At 34.9% G+C, this 13,897-nt stretch overlaps 1 protein-coding gene across 1 annotated transcript; it reads left to right on the top strand.

Moving 5' to 3' along the window:
* The first annotated feature begins 779 nt into the window (after positions 1-779).
* On the top strand, positions 780-6,975 carry LOC136804887 (glyoxalase domain-containing protein 4-like). Its single transcript, XM_067061397.1, has 6 exons — positions 780-881; positions 1,265-1,314; positions 4,030-4,150; positions 4,695-4,836; positions 6,068-6,118; positions 6,941-6,975. Exons 1-6 carry the CDS (start codon positions 798-800, stop codon positions 6,973-6,975), a joined length of 483 nt encoding a protein of 160 aa, XP_066917498.1. The 5' UTR covers positions 780-797.
* Positions 6,976-13,897: the final 6,922 nt, after the last annotated feature.

Here is a 13,897-nt window from a genome sequence, read left to right as displayed (position 1 = left end):
AGAATAACAGTAGAAAGAAGAATCGAGGAAAATCCTTCTCACCTCTGCTATCAATGGAACAAAAACAAGCAAAGAAAACACCAGATAAGCCTAGCTTATTATCATTTCTTACATCTTTGTAAATAAATTATATTATAAAGTATATTTCTCAATTAGCAACAAAATTAGTATTCTTAATTTAAACCATACCATTTGAATTTTTGTATTGGTCTTTGAGTAAAACAAAGTTGTTGTTTTTTAATTCCGAATATCTAGTAACAAAAAGAACCTTTTTAAAATAATAATGATTTAATTTTATTTTCATTTTTCAAATTGCAGATTTTCAACATATTCTAACAAGGCTTTAAATCAAAATTTTGAACACTATTAATTGGTTGGTTAGTGATGTTTGAGATATTTTACATGTGAACAAAAAAATGGAAATTAATGTACCTGCTAATTGGGGGCATTTCATTTTATTTTTTTATTTTTCCAGGGGGTGGAAGAGTGATTTTAGTTTGATCACTGTTCCTTTTTTTTTAAATTATGAAAATAAATTTTCCAAGGCGTTTTTTTGCAAATTTTGCTGTTTTGCCAGTTATCCACACATTTTTATGAATTTTTCTTTGACTTGAGAAAAGGTCCATCCACCCCCTGTATTATGTATGTCGTTATTTGAGTGTCCACCTTTTGCAGACTTTTTTTATAAGGATCTGATAAAAAGTAAAAAAAGTGAAAAAAAGTAAAGTTACAGTAAACAACTTTAATGCTTTTCAATGAATTTGTTTTCCTTTAGTTGAATATAAATAACAAAAACTATGAGAAGAGCTTTGCATTTTGTATTCAAAGTTGCCGACAGAAAAGCAACAATAGATTTTTATAGAAATGTACTTGGTATGAAGGTAACATATTTTTATTTTATCCTTGATAATACTTTGAATTTCAATTTTGTACTAGGCTTCTTTATTTCTACTTTTGATTTTTGCAGATTTGACCCTGATGATTCTCCCAGTCGAACCTTAATTAGCAGTCACGATTGAAAAGCTGATTAGTATCAAAGAATAGATTTTTGATTATTTGATGCAAAAACTTCCATCTGCTATAAATTGGATGCGTTTGCTATTCGATTGTCCCACCTTTTGGGACTTTTTTAAAAGACGATTTAACTAGAAAACGAATGATAGGTTTATTGTAGGGTGTCCACTAATTTGAGGTTTTCTATGAATTGAGAGTTTTTTGGTACATACTCTGACATATTCTGTCTTTGTTGTATATACCAATATAGATTTTACGACATGAAGAATTCGAAAAAGGTTGCGAAGCTGCTTGTAATGGGTAAGGGCCATTTTATTGGTTTTAATATTGTAATTAATTACGCATGTTGACATCTTGGGTAATTTTTGCTTTTCTATAATTAGGGATTTATGTTAGGAACAGATCATGCTGATTACCCTCTTAAAATGTGCCATAGGTTATAAAAACTTGAAAAAACCAGAAAAAACATCAATTTTTAGGGTAGGAACCATTTTTGGTTTCCCTACCCGGGTATTTAGGGTCCACCGACTGCTCAAAGGGGCCGCCCTAGTAGTGATTTTTTTCTTTGTCAAAAGATAGTCATGTGACCCCTCATTGGAAAGAGAATTTCATGCAGATTCCAAAAAAGGTCACACGTAGTGGCTAAAAATGAGGTTATAAAAAGTTATGCCTGCTAAAAAATGATGATTTTGTGATTTTCCCTCTAAAAACGCATGTTGAGTATATTAAGCTCTTACAATCATTTCCCTATCCAAATCGTTATACTTTGATCAATACTTTCAAAAAAATCATACAGAGTTGAGTAAATCAGACTTTTTGTCATAGGATAGCAGTATTTTTTCAAGAGCTCAGTAAGTACATGTATGAAGAACATGGTACTCAATAAAAACATGACATTCTTGAGCAAGCAAATTCAAATAACTTTAAAAAGTTTATAAAACCCTCCAAAGAAGTCAAGGTAATTAAACTTGAATAGGCTGATAAAGTCAAGGAGCAGAAAACTGAAGCCTTTACTGAAAAAGAAAAGGCAAGAATGAGTGAAGGGTCAAAAAAGTACTCATTATTGGAGACTTATCTCAGGCCCATATAACTCAGAAGAGAAGAAATACTTTAGAAGTACGTAGAAACAAACTTGGATGATAAACTTAAGAACAAATGATGTATAATGAAGTGAAATATGCCAAAATTACATGCATGTCTCTCAAGCGAACAGCTGCAGTCTTTCGTTTGAGAAAAGATTCCGCAGAAGAGTATGTTGAAAACTTGAGCTCTTACCTTAGTATTGCACGTTGTTGCTTTAGACAACTATTAAAGATCTTAGAAATGTTATACATGGAATTGTGGGTAAGAGGGATGATAGTAAATCACTAACACTGGAACTCAACTCTCCTTTACAAGGGGATGAAACAATACAGTCAAAAAAACTTGTTATATTGGGGAGCAGTAAAGTCCAAAGACTTGTGATATTGGGGAGCATGTTATTGCCTTTTGGCATGAGGGTATTGGTAATGAGACAAAATGACATTTAGGAGTAGTAGAAAAGGTTCAACCAGTAGCAGTTTCATACATGACACGAACTGATAAAAGCAGACACAACTGGACATTCCCTGAAAAAGTTGAAATAATTAAGACATCTGTCGACCAAGTAATTGCGGCTAAAATTAAAGTCCAATATCTAGGAACTGTGAGGATAAGATGTTGTCAAAAATACTTCAATTTCAATTTATTAGGTTTAAAATCTAATAGCAAAGGAAGTACCCTTCAAACTCTGTAAAATATCTTTTGGATAGTATAAGGTTTGAGAGGTTGACGGACTTTCTAACTTCGACTGTTCTCGATTAGAGCAACGAAATTTCTTATTTGTCAAAGAGCTCCTTTATCCTTGGTTTTATAGTTTTTAAATTTTTAAAATGATCCTGTAGATTCAAAATGTATGATATCAGTAGAAAATAAGCACTTATGTTTATTTCATGTAGGTCTTCCAAAAAATATTATGAAAGTATGAATTAATTGCAAAAGTATGAATTTTTTAAGACATTACACGATTACACTAAAAAAGCCTCTTTCAAGAGCAATGTAATGTACTCTACAACCTTATCACTTCATTTTTGATGCATAGTCATGATGTTTTTCTTAATCTACATTAAATTACCTTTCAAATGAAGGGTAACTTGATAGGCTTTTGATAATTCTTTTTTTAGGCAACCTAGCAGTGAGATTCCGAGGTGGGCGTGGCCTTAAAGGCCCCGGTAGGGAAGTCAAAAAAGGTTTCTACCGAATTTGTTCTACTTTTTCTGAAATTGTACATGTTTTGGCACATTTTGAAGGGGTAATCAGTTTATGATTCCAAAAATCCATTTTTAACATAGATCCCTACTATAATAACAAATGAATAAATGAGCAATTGTCAAAAGGAGGTTTTATACACGTTTTTTTTAAGAAACACACTTTTAAGAAACATGAGGCTCAAAATGCCTAAAAACTAAGAAATATGAGAATGAGAAAATTTTAACATTTTTTAACTCGGTTTTTTAAGAACCTTCCAATCAAAACAAATGTTTTTTTTCTTTGCATGAATAGGCTGATTATGTCAAAGAGAAACATTTAAGGCTCAAAAGGCCGATTTCTTAAGAAAGATTGAGGCTGCTTGGTAAAACTAGTTTCTTAAAAAAAAGAAAAAAAAGCGTGTACAGATTTTACTAACGTAAAAAGGAGGAACTTTAAGAAACGCATAAGAGTAAACGATTAGCGAAAGCACGTTTATAATTTATATCTTTTCATTCGCACTTTTTTTTAGTCCTTATCATGGGAAAAGAAGCTACGGAACAGAAGATAACTATTGTTGACTTTGTGTTTGCTATCCCAACTGTCAAATAAATGAATTATCCTCATTGAATTTCTTTGGTAAAAATATTCTCAAAAGGAGATAAATACAGACTTATTAGCGTAAAGAGAACTTTTTCACAATAATTAATGCAAACACATTTACATTTACACATTCCTCTACTCTTTAAGACCTTATGATGGAAAATGGAGCAAGACAATGGTTGGCTATGGTGCAGAAGATGACCATTTTGTTGTGGAACTGACTTACAATTATGGGATCAAAAGTTACAAATTGGGAAATGATTTCTTGGTATGCCCTATAATCAAAATTGAAAATCTTGCTCTGCTAAAGTCCATTCATTTTAAGTGTGCACTAATCTTCGTTTTACATGCTTTTTTTTCATGTAATGCTTCAATTTTACTGTTGAAAAGATTATGCAAACAAACAAACAACAAACAAAAAGCGCACCTAATTAGTTCAATAGCATTCATTATACGACTGAATTAAAATTTAATTTTTGAACAAAAACTTTCAAAAGAATTGGAAAAAATTGGAGTGAGAAGATTTATTCTTCTCGACTGGAACATTTAACTAATATACTTAAAACTGGACTACTTTAATCATCCTTAACCATCCATGCACTCAAAATTACCTTTCCAACAAGGTAGCACTTTTAATCAGACCCCAGATCCTATTTTTTTCATTTCATTTCATTTTCATTAGTATTATAACCTGTTTTTTTATGTTCACTTTCAGTTTTAAGAATTTTCAATACTTTATCATTCTTTTCTTTATACAGCTTTTATTTTATATCCAATCAAATTCAATATTCAATTTCTTCTTCTGTGTTTAGAATATTGGCATAACCTCTAATTCTGTCATCGATAATGCCAAGAAGGTTGGCTATGAAGCAGAGGAAATGTCTGATGGGAAAACATTACTAGAAGCTCCAGGAGGATATCAATTTGTTGTTTGTGCTGGATCAAAAGATGGAGGTTTGTCAGAGTTTCATAATCTTGCGGTTTATAGACTTGAGTCGTTTATTAGTAAAAGTACATAGTGCGGAAAGGGGTCTGATCCCCCCTTCTTAAATGATCCCCCCTTTCTTGGAACCCCCCCTCCCCAACATTTAGAAATGTCTATCCCCGAGGGTTTTGGGCTAAATTTTTTAAGGTAAAGAGGGAAGGGAAAAAGTAAAGAATAATTAAATCTGGCAAATATAATACCACTTTTTAGTGAAAATAAAGAACTTCCTTTCATGCAGACCAAATTTCATAACAGTGCTGGAAAATAATCTACAATATATGTAAGGCCCCCTTCTTTAACGATCCCCCCTTCTTGCTATCCCCCCTTCTTCACTTTTTTGGAAGGTGTCATCCCCCTTTAAGAAGGGGGGGTCCGAACTATGTAGAATAGGACATTGAGGGAAATTAGTTATTAATACCTCGAGTTTCATTTTGAAATACCTTTAAATATCCCGAACGAAGTGAGGGCTATTCAAAGTGTTTCAAAATGATACTAGGGGCATTAATCCAAATTTCACGACATGGGTGTTACGGTGAAGTCTCTTGAATTCATACCTCTATAACTCGAATGTCTCCTGAACTCGAACAAGTTTGCTGGTCTGTTCAGCTAAAAAAACCCTTATAAACCTTACTCGAACAAAATTTTGTGTTTCCCGTTCAAAAAATACTTTAATGGGATAAAATATTTTCTTACACTGATGTCATAATGTGATAAAATTTCGCGGATTTGGGTGTCATCCGCGAAATTTAGTCCCTATGAAAATTTGGAAAGGCCTTAGCCGCAAAATATTTTCAAACAAAACTAAAAAAGTGTCAAATAAACTACTTTTTTAAATGTTTACTGGCATCAAAGAAGTGCTAATAATGCGTATTTCAACAACCAACATGCATGATTTGACAGTAAAAAACACAAAATCCTAATAGTGCCATCTGCGAAACCAAGTCCCCGCAAAATCTTAAAATTTTACGAATGAGCTCAACCGCGAAATTTCAAATTAAAGTTTTATCATCGAATTGGTTTGCAGACCGTATGTAAACAACATTTACACTAAAAAAAATATTTTTTCTGTAAAAATCACCCTATATTTGTGGAATATTGCAAATCGATCTGACAATATGGCAGACTGCTTCACAATAAATTGATAAAGTGTATTTAACCCTTTAGTAAGAATGAACTCAACAAAGATTTATACAATTTCAGATCCAGTTTGCACGTGCTCGTTGGCAGTTTCAGACCTTCAAAAATCAATAGGTAAGATGCTTGCTCAATTATTTTTTAATTTCCTTTTGTAAAAGGGCATTTTGATTTCTGGCAGTTTCTGTTGAGGTATTTCTCTTTCAGAGTTTTTTGACTAAGCTACGTGAATTCCGCCATTATGGAAGCAAACATTTGATTTGCGAAAGCGATCGCCTCTAGGAGTTCGAACGTCTGATTCCAAAATGGCAGATTTTCACAAAACTGTTTTCATTCAGGAAATATATTTATTTTCATACGAAGTTGCAATTTTTCAAAATTTCGAAAACTATAGCAAAATGGGTATAAAAAAACAGATTGGATTTGAAACTTGCTTAAAAATGATCAAAATACAATAGGTTCTGTCAGGGGGGGGGTCACTTGGTCAATTTCAGACATCATGCCTGTTTTTGGGGTGGTGGTCAATCTTTGAAAATGTTAAAAAGCAGTTAGTACAGATGTGTACTAACTGCCAAAGGGGTGGTGTCTGAGAAAAGTTCAAGAAAAGCTTCTGTTTTTCTGTGTCGTGCCGTTCTTTTAGAATCGTTGATGTTTATCTCGTTTGGTAAAATGTGCGCGCGATATATACTAAATTGCCCTATATGGCTAAACTTTTTTGAAAATTCAGTGTTTCGAGTATGACTACATGACACCAAAATCTCGTGTTTCCTCAGATCGCTCAGTTTTCGCACTAAATCCTCATATTGCAGCAAAAGAACCCCTACGATTGGTTTGTTTTCCCCGTTTTCCCGCGCGTTTATTTATTTGAACCGGTTGCTATTGCCTACCTACAAAAACTTTTATTGATGTTTACATAATCCGTTTTCGTTTTCGCTATAGAAATCCTGGTTGACAGACCCTTTTTCAATGTCTAATACGGATTATCCTGCCCGTTGTTACCTGTTTTTTCATTAAACCCCCATTATTTTGCCTAGGAGCTGATTTTAGGGGGTGGTACCCAAAAAATAGAATTAAAAAACAGTTAGTACAAGTGTACTAACTGTCAACGGTGGTGGTCAAAAAAAAAATCGTCAAAAATCAGTTAGTCCGGATGATTTCTTGTACTAACTGCTTGCCCCCCCCTGGTTCTGTAAGTAAAAATACACAAAGGAAATGAATAAAATAAAAAAAACTAGATTGTAATAAAATTTAATCCAAAGACCATGCATATAAAAATTCATTAATTATGATTTATATGCAAGTATAAAGCAAGATAACTATCAACATCCTGTACATTGAGGGTTATAAATTTTTATAAAAAAATGGAAATTAATATTCTCTATCCAAGGCTGAATAAATTTTATGATTAAAAATTTGACGTGGATGAAAACCTTGCACTGTTGTTTAACTCACTAAAGAAAAATTGTGTACAAACATAAAGGTAAAAATACAAACATCGTTTATACCTCTCAAAATAATTATAGAAGATTAGGTAAGATTTTGTGTGAAAAAAAAATTAAAACTGAATTTTAGTTTTTAGGTTTATTTTACATCAAACTGCAAAATGAGCAACATTTTTTTGTCGTTGGTTGTTCCCTGTGTACCGAATTAAACTCGTTCTTTTCCACTGATACATCATTGTATACGATTGTACAACTTTGATGGGTATGATAAATGGCTACCTCTTCTGTAGGTATTGTTTCAAATTCGATCATTTCGTTATTTTTGTGCTCTTCGTCCTCATCACAAATACTGTCCTGATCATACTCACAAAATGTAATATCATTTTTACCAAAGTCGATTCCGATATCATGGATAATTTGTCTGATTTTTCCTTGTCGTTCAATGTCACATTTAACTGTAATCGGCTTCTGATATTTTACGGTCTTTTGGAAAAATTGTTTGATCTCTAAGTCAGTATCGTTATTCGAAAAAAGTACCATATCTGCGTTGATTGCGTTTGAATTTTGAATGATATCTTCTGGAATGTAAGAAAGATAATCAACATCGTCTGCAGTTATACGCCCCTGTGTAAACTGATAACCGAAAGCATACATTTCACCAATAAGGGTCCATGTTTCGTATTTTTCGCCTATTGCTAACGAAATAAGATATCTTTGTTCTGCACTGAAATCACACTTATCAATATCCAACCGAAGAATGTTAGTGATATTCATCTCTTTGAGCAGACTCACAATATGATGGATATTTTTATAGCTGTAGTCTATGTGAATGATAACAGATTTTAGCGGGGGTGCTATAAGGCTATCACGCGATTCGACGAACAATGCTAGAAATTCTGAGCACCTTCGAGTGTTGATTACTAGTGTTTTTTTATCATCTTGTATCATATATGTGGGTAGTGAAAGAAAAGCACCAACGAATTCTGTGAAAATGTCAATACTCGTGTTTTTCCTCTTTTTTGATTGGTGGATTTTGTTCAGTTGATCATATAATGCAAGAAAGATACAATTATCTCGTAGTTTTAGCATCCTCAGTATTCCTAGGATTGTTGGTTTGCAGCTAGACAATTCTCGGTTCGTCACAAAAGGTGTGATATCCTTTGATACAACAAGATAAAGTGCTGTGAAATACTCCTGAAGCACGAGGTGCCGGAACTGGTAGAGGGCAGCCTTCAGGCAGTTTGGTCGCGACTTTACTATAAATCCCGTCTCTTCGAGATGGAGTGAAGGGTCTAACCATTCAATATCGGTTTCCTGAAAGACCACTTGGTTTTTCATGTAAGTCTTAACGGAAAGTTCCATTAATGAGTACAACGCTTTTATGATTGTCTCATTTTCGATGACTGACATTAAAGTGTCGAATTGTTTTGATTGGTGGCAGTTTTTTTTTCTCATGTGGTTCCTGAGAAAAACGATGGTGATGTACACATAAAGTTCAGTAGATGTGTTTATAGGATATCTAATTAGGTCCTCATCGTAAACACAGCATATGACATATAAGAATATTGGCACCCTTGCCATAAAGCGTAGATTCAGATTCTGATCCAGCAGTCGTTGAACTACAGTAGCCTTCTTATCAGCCTGGTCATCGTCACCAAAAAAGTTTCTGATATACTTTTTAATGTTTTTCTCATTAAAGCCGCAGATTTCAACAGTTTTTCTGTTTAAGTCGTTTGTAATTTTTCCCTTAGCATACTCACAAGCCTTTGGTCGACCACACAATATTGCCTTGTGATTTTTCAACCATTGACTTTTGGGGTTGATCAATTGGAGGATAGTGGATTGGAGACGCTTCGGTGTTTGGTCTTTTTCATTTTGAATCTCTTCTTCAAAGAAGTTGTGATTATTTATTATATCGTTCATGTATATTCCATTAAGTTCATCCACACCATCCACTATCACAAGCACTCTATCTGAAATCTCAATTAAGTCTTTAAAGTCAATATCATCAAAAACTTCTGGATACTTCAGTTTAAAAAGCTCTTCCAGGTTTGAAAACTCGTCTGCAATCATGTTCAAATCACGGCAATCAAATTGAAAAACAAACTCGAAATTATTGTCTTTTGTGTCTAGTTCATTTTTGGCCCATTTTAGAGTGAACATATTTAAGAGAGTTGATTTTCCCATTCCTGCTGCCCCGCGTATTATGACTAATTGGTCCTTGCGGGTAATGATCTCATGGATAGAATGATATTTCACATTCTCTGGATAAGATGGTTGTTTCATAATCGTGTCTCTATCAGAATTCGACCATTCCTTATCAACTGCTGAAGCTTGCAACACAACAAGATCAATGAATACTTCTTCTCTCAACTTCAAATCAGTATCTTCGTCATATGGGGATAGTGGTTTTTCGTTGAGGCATTCGCATAACTCCTTGATGTAATGACGACGTAACTTGCTTGATGCGTTTTGAAGGACTAAAAGGAGATTGCAAAACATTTAAGGAAAAAATAGTTCTCGGAAAAAGGTATCAATGGGCTCTTCCAGAAAAAAATCCTTTCATGGGGGGGGGTGGAGGATGAATTGTCCAGGGGTATTGAAAAAATACCAAAAAATTGCAATGTCCAGGGGTAAATTCCAATGTCCAGGGGTAATTTTTTGTGTCCACGGGGTTGATTTGATGCTTGTCCAGGGGTATAACCCGTGTCCAGGGGGTTAAAAATCAAAATGTCCAGGGGTAATTCATGAAAAAAATAATATATCCTCAACCCCCCATGAACGGATTTTTTCTGGAAGAGCCCAATGCTCTCCCGTAAATAAATACTATAAAACGACCCGCTTACATACTACAAAAAGGTCCCCCCTATATACTACAAAGCAGTCCCCTTATACACTGCTAAACCTTCCCCTTAAAAATTGCAAAACAGTCCCCCTAAATACTACAAAATATGCCCTTCTAAATACTGCAAAACGGTCCTCTTATAGACTGACTCGGCAAAATCCAGTTAGAGACTATCCTCAAGCAAACCTCAAGCAAGCTACCTGTTCCTAACTGACGTAAGTTTCACCCACGAAACAAAAAACTATGCGCAGGTCTAAACGGGAAATACTTAAAGCCTTTAAGCTATCAAGGTGTTACTAAATCATCCTACATATTCTTTCCACCATTTCTTAGAAAAGTGGCTGATCGTGGGTGGAAATGACACGGAATTGGTCTTTATAATGCAAAACGCCTCTATCACAAACATTGTACTGCAAAACGGCTCCCTTTTATAGTGCAAAACGGCCCGTTTATTTACTACAAAACGGTCCCCATATATACTATAATCACAAATTGATTTAATTTCCTTCGGAATTGAAAAATGTGTTTTGAATAAACGAATTGCTTTAATTGTTTTCATGGTAAAATGTTGATAAAAATGTTCAGTTATAACCCCTATAATTCTGGTGGTCCTAAAATGTAGGTTGGTATATATTGCATTTAAATTTTTTACCTTTGGTAATTAATGTGTTTTGTTGAAGATATTCCACAATGTCATAGTGGTTCATCCATTCCAAGGATTGCCTAATATCTAGCCATGGGATGTCCTTTAGCATCTCAGCTAAATCATTTTGATGAACGTACTCGCCAACAAGTCCAAGTTGTTTTACAAGTCTTTTAACTTCGTTGCTGTTTAGAGCCTTTGATAAGTGTTGAAGACATTTTTCTGTACAGCAACATGCTAGAAAAGAATACCTTATTACTTCAATAATTTTTTTGATTTTTAGGAGGAGCGTTTATTCGAGGGGAGGGGGATGCGTTTATTAGATTATTTATAACCGAGGCCACTATAATAGTGTGAATTGTAACCTTATTTAGTCTTCTCATTATTATCTGAGTACAAATAATCAATCCAGCGCTGTAGAAGCGGTTCAATATCATATTGAATACTAAAGGATGAAATTTTGTTATCGTATATCTAACTTTTCCTTCATATTATACTTCCTTACTGCTATCGTTTCAAATAAATTCACCTCCTAGAGGGAGAGGTGTTTATTCGAAGTGGGCGTTTATTTGAGGGCCGTTCTTTAATGATTTTACTCAAAGGAGGAGCGTTTATTTGAGGGGGCGTTTAAAAGAAGGGGGCGTTTATTCGAAGTAATACGATAATACATTTTTGATAAACTTACATAAAAAGTTCATTCGCTTTTATACACTAAAGTCTGAAAAAATCAACTTCTTGTACAATTATGCTATGATTATCATTTTCATATTAAGAGATCTTCAATCTTAGAACGTCATCACTATTAAAAAAATTTTCAAAAGATTTTTGTTTAAAATGATTCAAAGCTAACGCAAACGGTATGGGCCCTATCCCAGGATAGTTACATATTCTACATGATATGGAAATCATTACACTCAATCCCTTACATGGTATCGGTTTTCCCGGGCGAAGGTAAATTCGTGATCTTTATGACGGACGCATTCAAAGAATAAAAATAGTAGGCTATTTTGGGTGCTTACGTATAAAACATTACATTATGCGAACGATAACCACTAAACCACGAAGCCTGGTTTTTGTTTTGTTTACTAGAAAAATGCTATTTTTTGTTCGGAAATAGAAAGATAGATATGCCCTCCGATGCATCGGAATGGGTCCTACCCACGTTGGAGTAGGAATCACAGCGCAAGCAGACATTGCAACCCTGCAGATGCGAGCTGCCGAGCCATGGTGTTTACCACGACACTCGAACTACACGGGAGAACGGATGTCCTCGCAGGTGTAGAACCTCTTAAGTCTCTCAGCCATTGAGTTTAAAGCCCGAAGGGCTAGAGTTCAATCTCTAAACTTTCTCAGGCAAGAAAAAGTAAAGCCTCATAAAATGCGCCGCATTTTTGACGACAGATTGAACCTAGCAATTCCTTTGTTTACGATTGATATTTTTTTCGAAATTTAGCAGTAAATTTTAGTTTCAATCTGTCATTTGTGTAAAAACCAGGCGAGCCGCTCAAGGCCGTGCAACTTTGGTAGGATTTGTTGGCTTCAAATCCTACCAAGGAGATTGACTTCTAGTCCTTCGGGCTTATACTTCATTGGTCTCAGCACACCACAATGTCTGGAACATCTACCCATACTCTTTTATCAGAGTTATGGTACCCAATTCCCCTCACATGGCATGGGTTGACCCGGGCGAAGGAGCATTCACTTGCCAAGTGAATCGTAGTGCCACGGTGGGTATCGAACTCGGGCCTCCTGGACAGAAGTCAAGCACGATAACCACTATACCACTACGCCTATAACGCCTATATTTTTGTTCGGAAATGTGAGAGTGAAAAAACCTTAGTGTAAGGGCCTGATTGAGACTAGGGATGATGATCTAGAGCAGGGGAAGGGGTCTGGTCCCTTCTCACATCTTCACTTTTTTAGATATTCGATGACTTTTGAAAGCAACTTGTTTCGTAGCAAAATTGAAAGAAATAGTTTTGAAATTACCAGTTTGTGGTGTTTGACTTGCTTTGAGTGATAAATGGTGATTAAGGTCAGTGAGATTCTGGTCCAGCTTTTGTGTGAGATTTGCAACGTTTTGATCTGTTGCAGATAGCTGTTGAGTGAGACATAAGATGTTTTTATCTGCCATAGATTGTTGTTGGATAAGGTTTGTAACGTTTTGGTTTGTTGAATTTAGTTGTCGAGTGAAGTTTTCGACATCCTGATTTGTCGTTTTATGCTGTTGAGCTAGCGCGTCTTGTTTTCGGTTCAGTTGGGCCAAATAAGAAAATATTGATTTCGAAACCGTTTCGTGCTTTGGGTCCAGGGAAATTGTTTTTAGTTTATTTGTTGGATACGTGAATCCAAGGTTATTGACGGTTTGTTCTCCTTCCTTCCATTTTTGATTGAAAATAGTTAGTGTAATGTCCTTCGGCTCTTCATGGTGTAAGAAATTCCGCCATTCCCTGGCGCGAATAACAAAAGCTGCAATCGAGGTGTCAGTTGGTGACGGATTCTTATCATCCCAACCGTTTTGTGGTGCTGGTAAGTTGGTAAAGTTCCTTATCAGGATACAAATTAAAGTCACATCAAATTTGTCTGAGTCTGTTGCGTTAGCGTTGTTTGGTAAAATTAATTCTAATTGATCTTTCTTTAAAACTTTTTTATTGACTAGTTTTTGAATTTTCTTTTGATTATTTCTGTTTGAGAATTCTTGGTAGAGTTGTTGGGGGTTCTGTGGCAAACCAGTGTAGGAGGGGTCTTGGGCGAGGTTATGAAGAATGTACAATAAAAAGAATTTCAACGGCTCGTGAAGGAATGTGGCTAAACGTAGCCAGAGTTCAATCTCTTTGACCAGTGCAGGGATCGTCTTTGAAATCGGCATCTAGATACGATAGAAAACATAATAAAGTCTATCTCAATATAATTTGCAGCGGAGACAAAAAAGGCTGTAACTTTTGATGGCATTTGAATAGCGCTTC

This window comes from Clytia hemisphaerica, unplaced genomic scaffold (genome assembly GCF_902728285.1).
Source record: "Clytia hemisphaerica strain Z4C2 unplaced genomic scaffold, Clytia hemisphaerica genome assembly, whole genome shotgun sequence".
In the NCBI taxonomy this organism is placed as follows: domain Eukaryota; kingdom Metazoa; phylum Cnidaria; class Hydrozoa; order Leptothecata; family Clytiidae; genus Clytia; species Clytia hemisphaerica.
The sequence above is the reverse complement of the archived record's forward strand: the minus strand, read 5'-3'. Positions and strand labels throughout refer to the sequence as shown.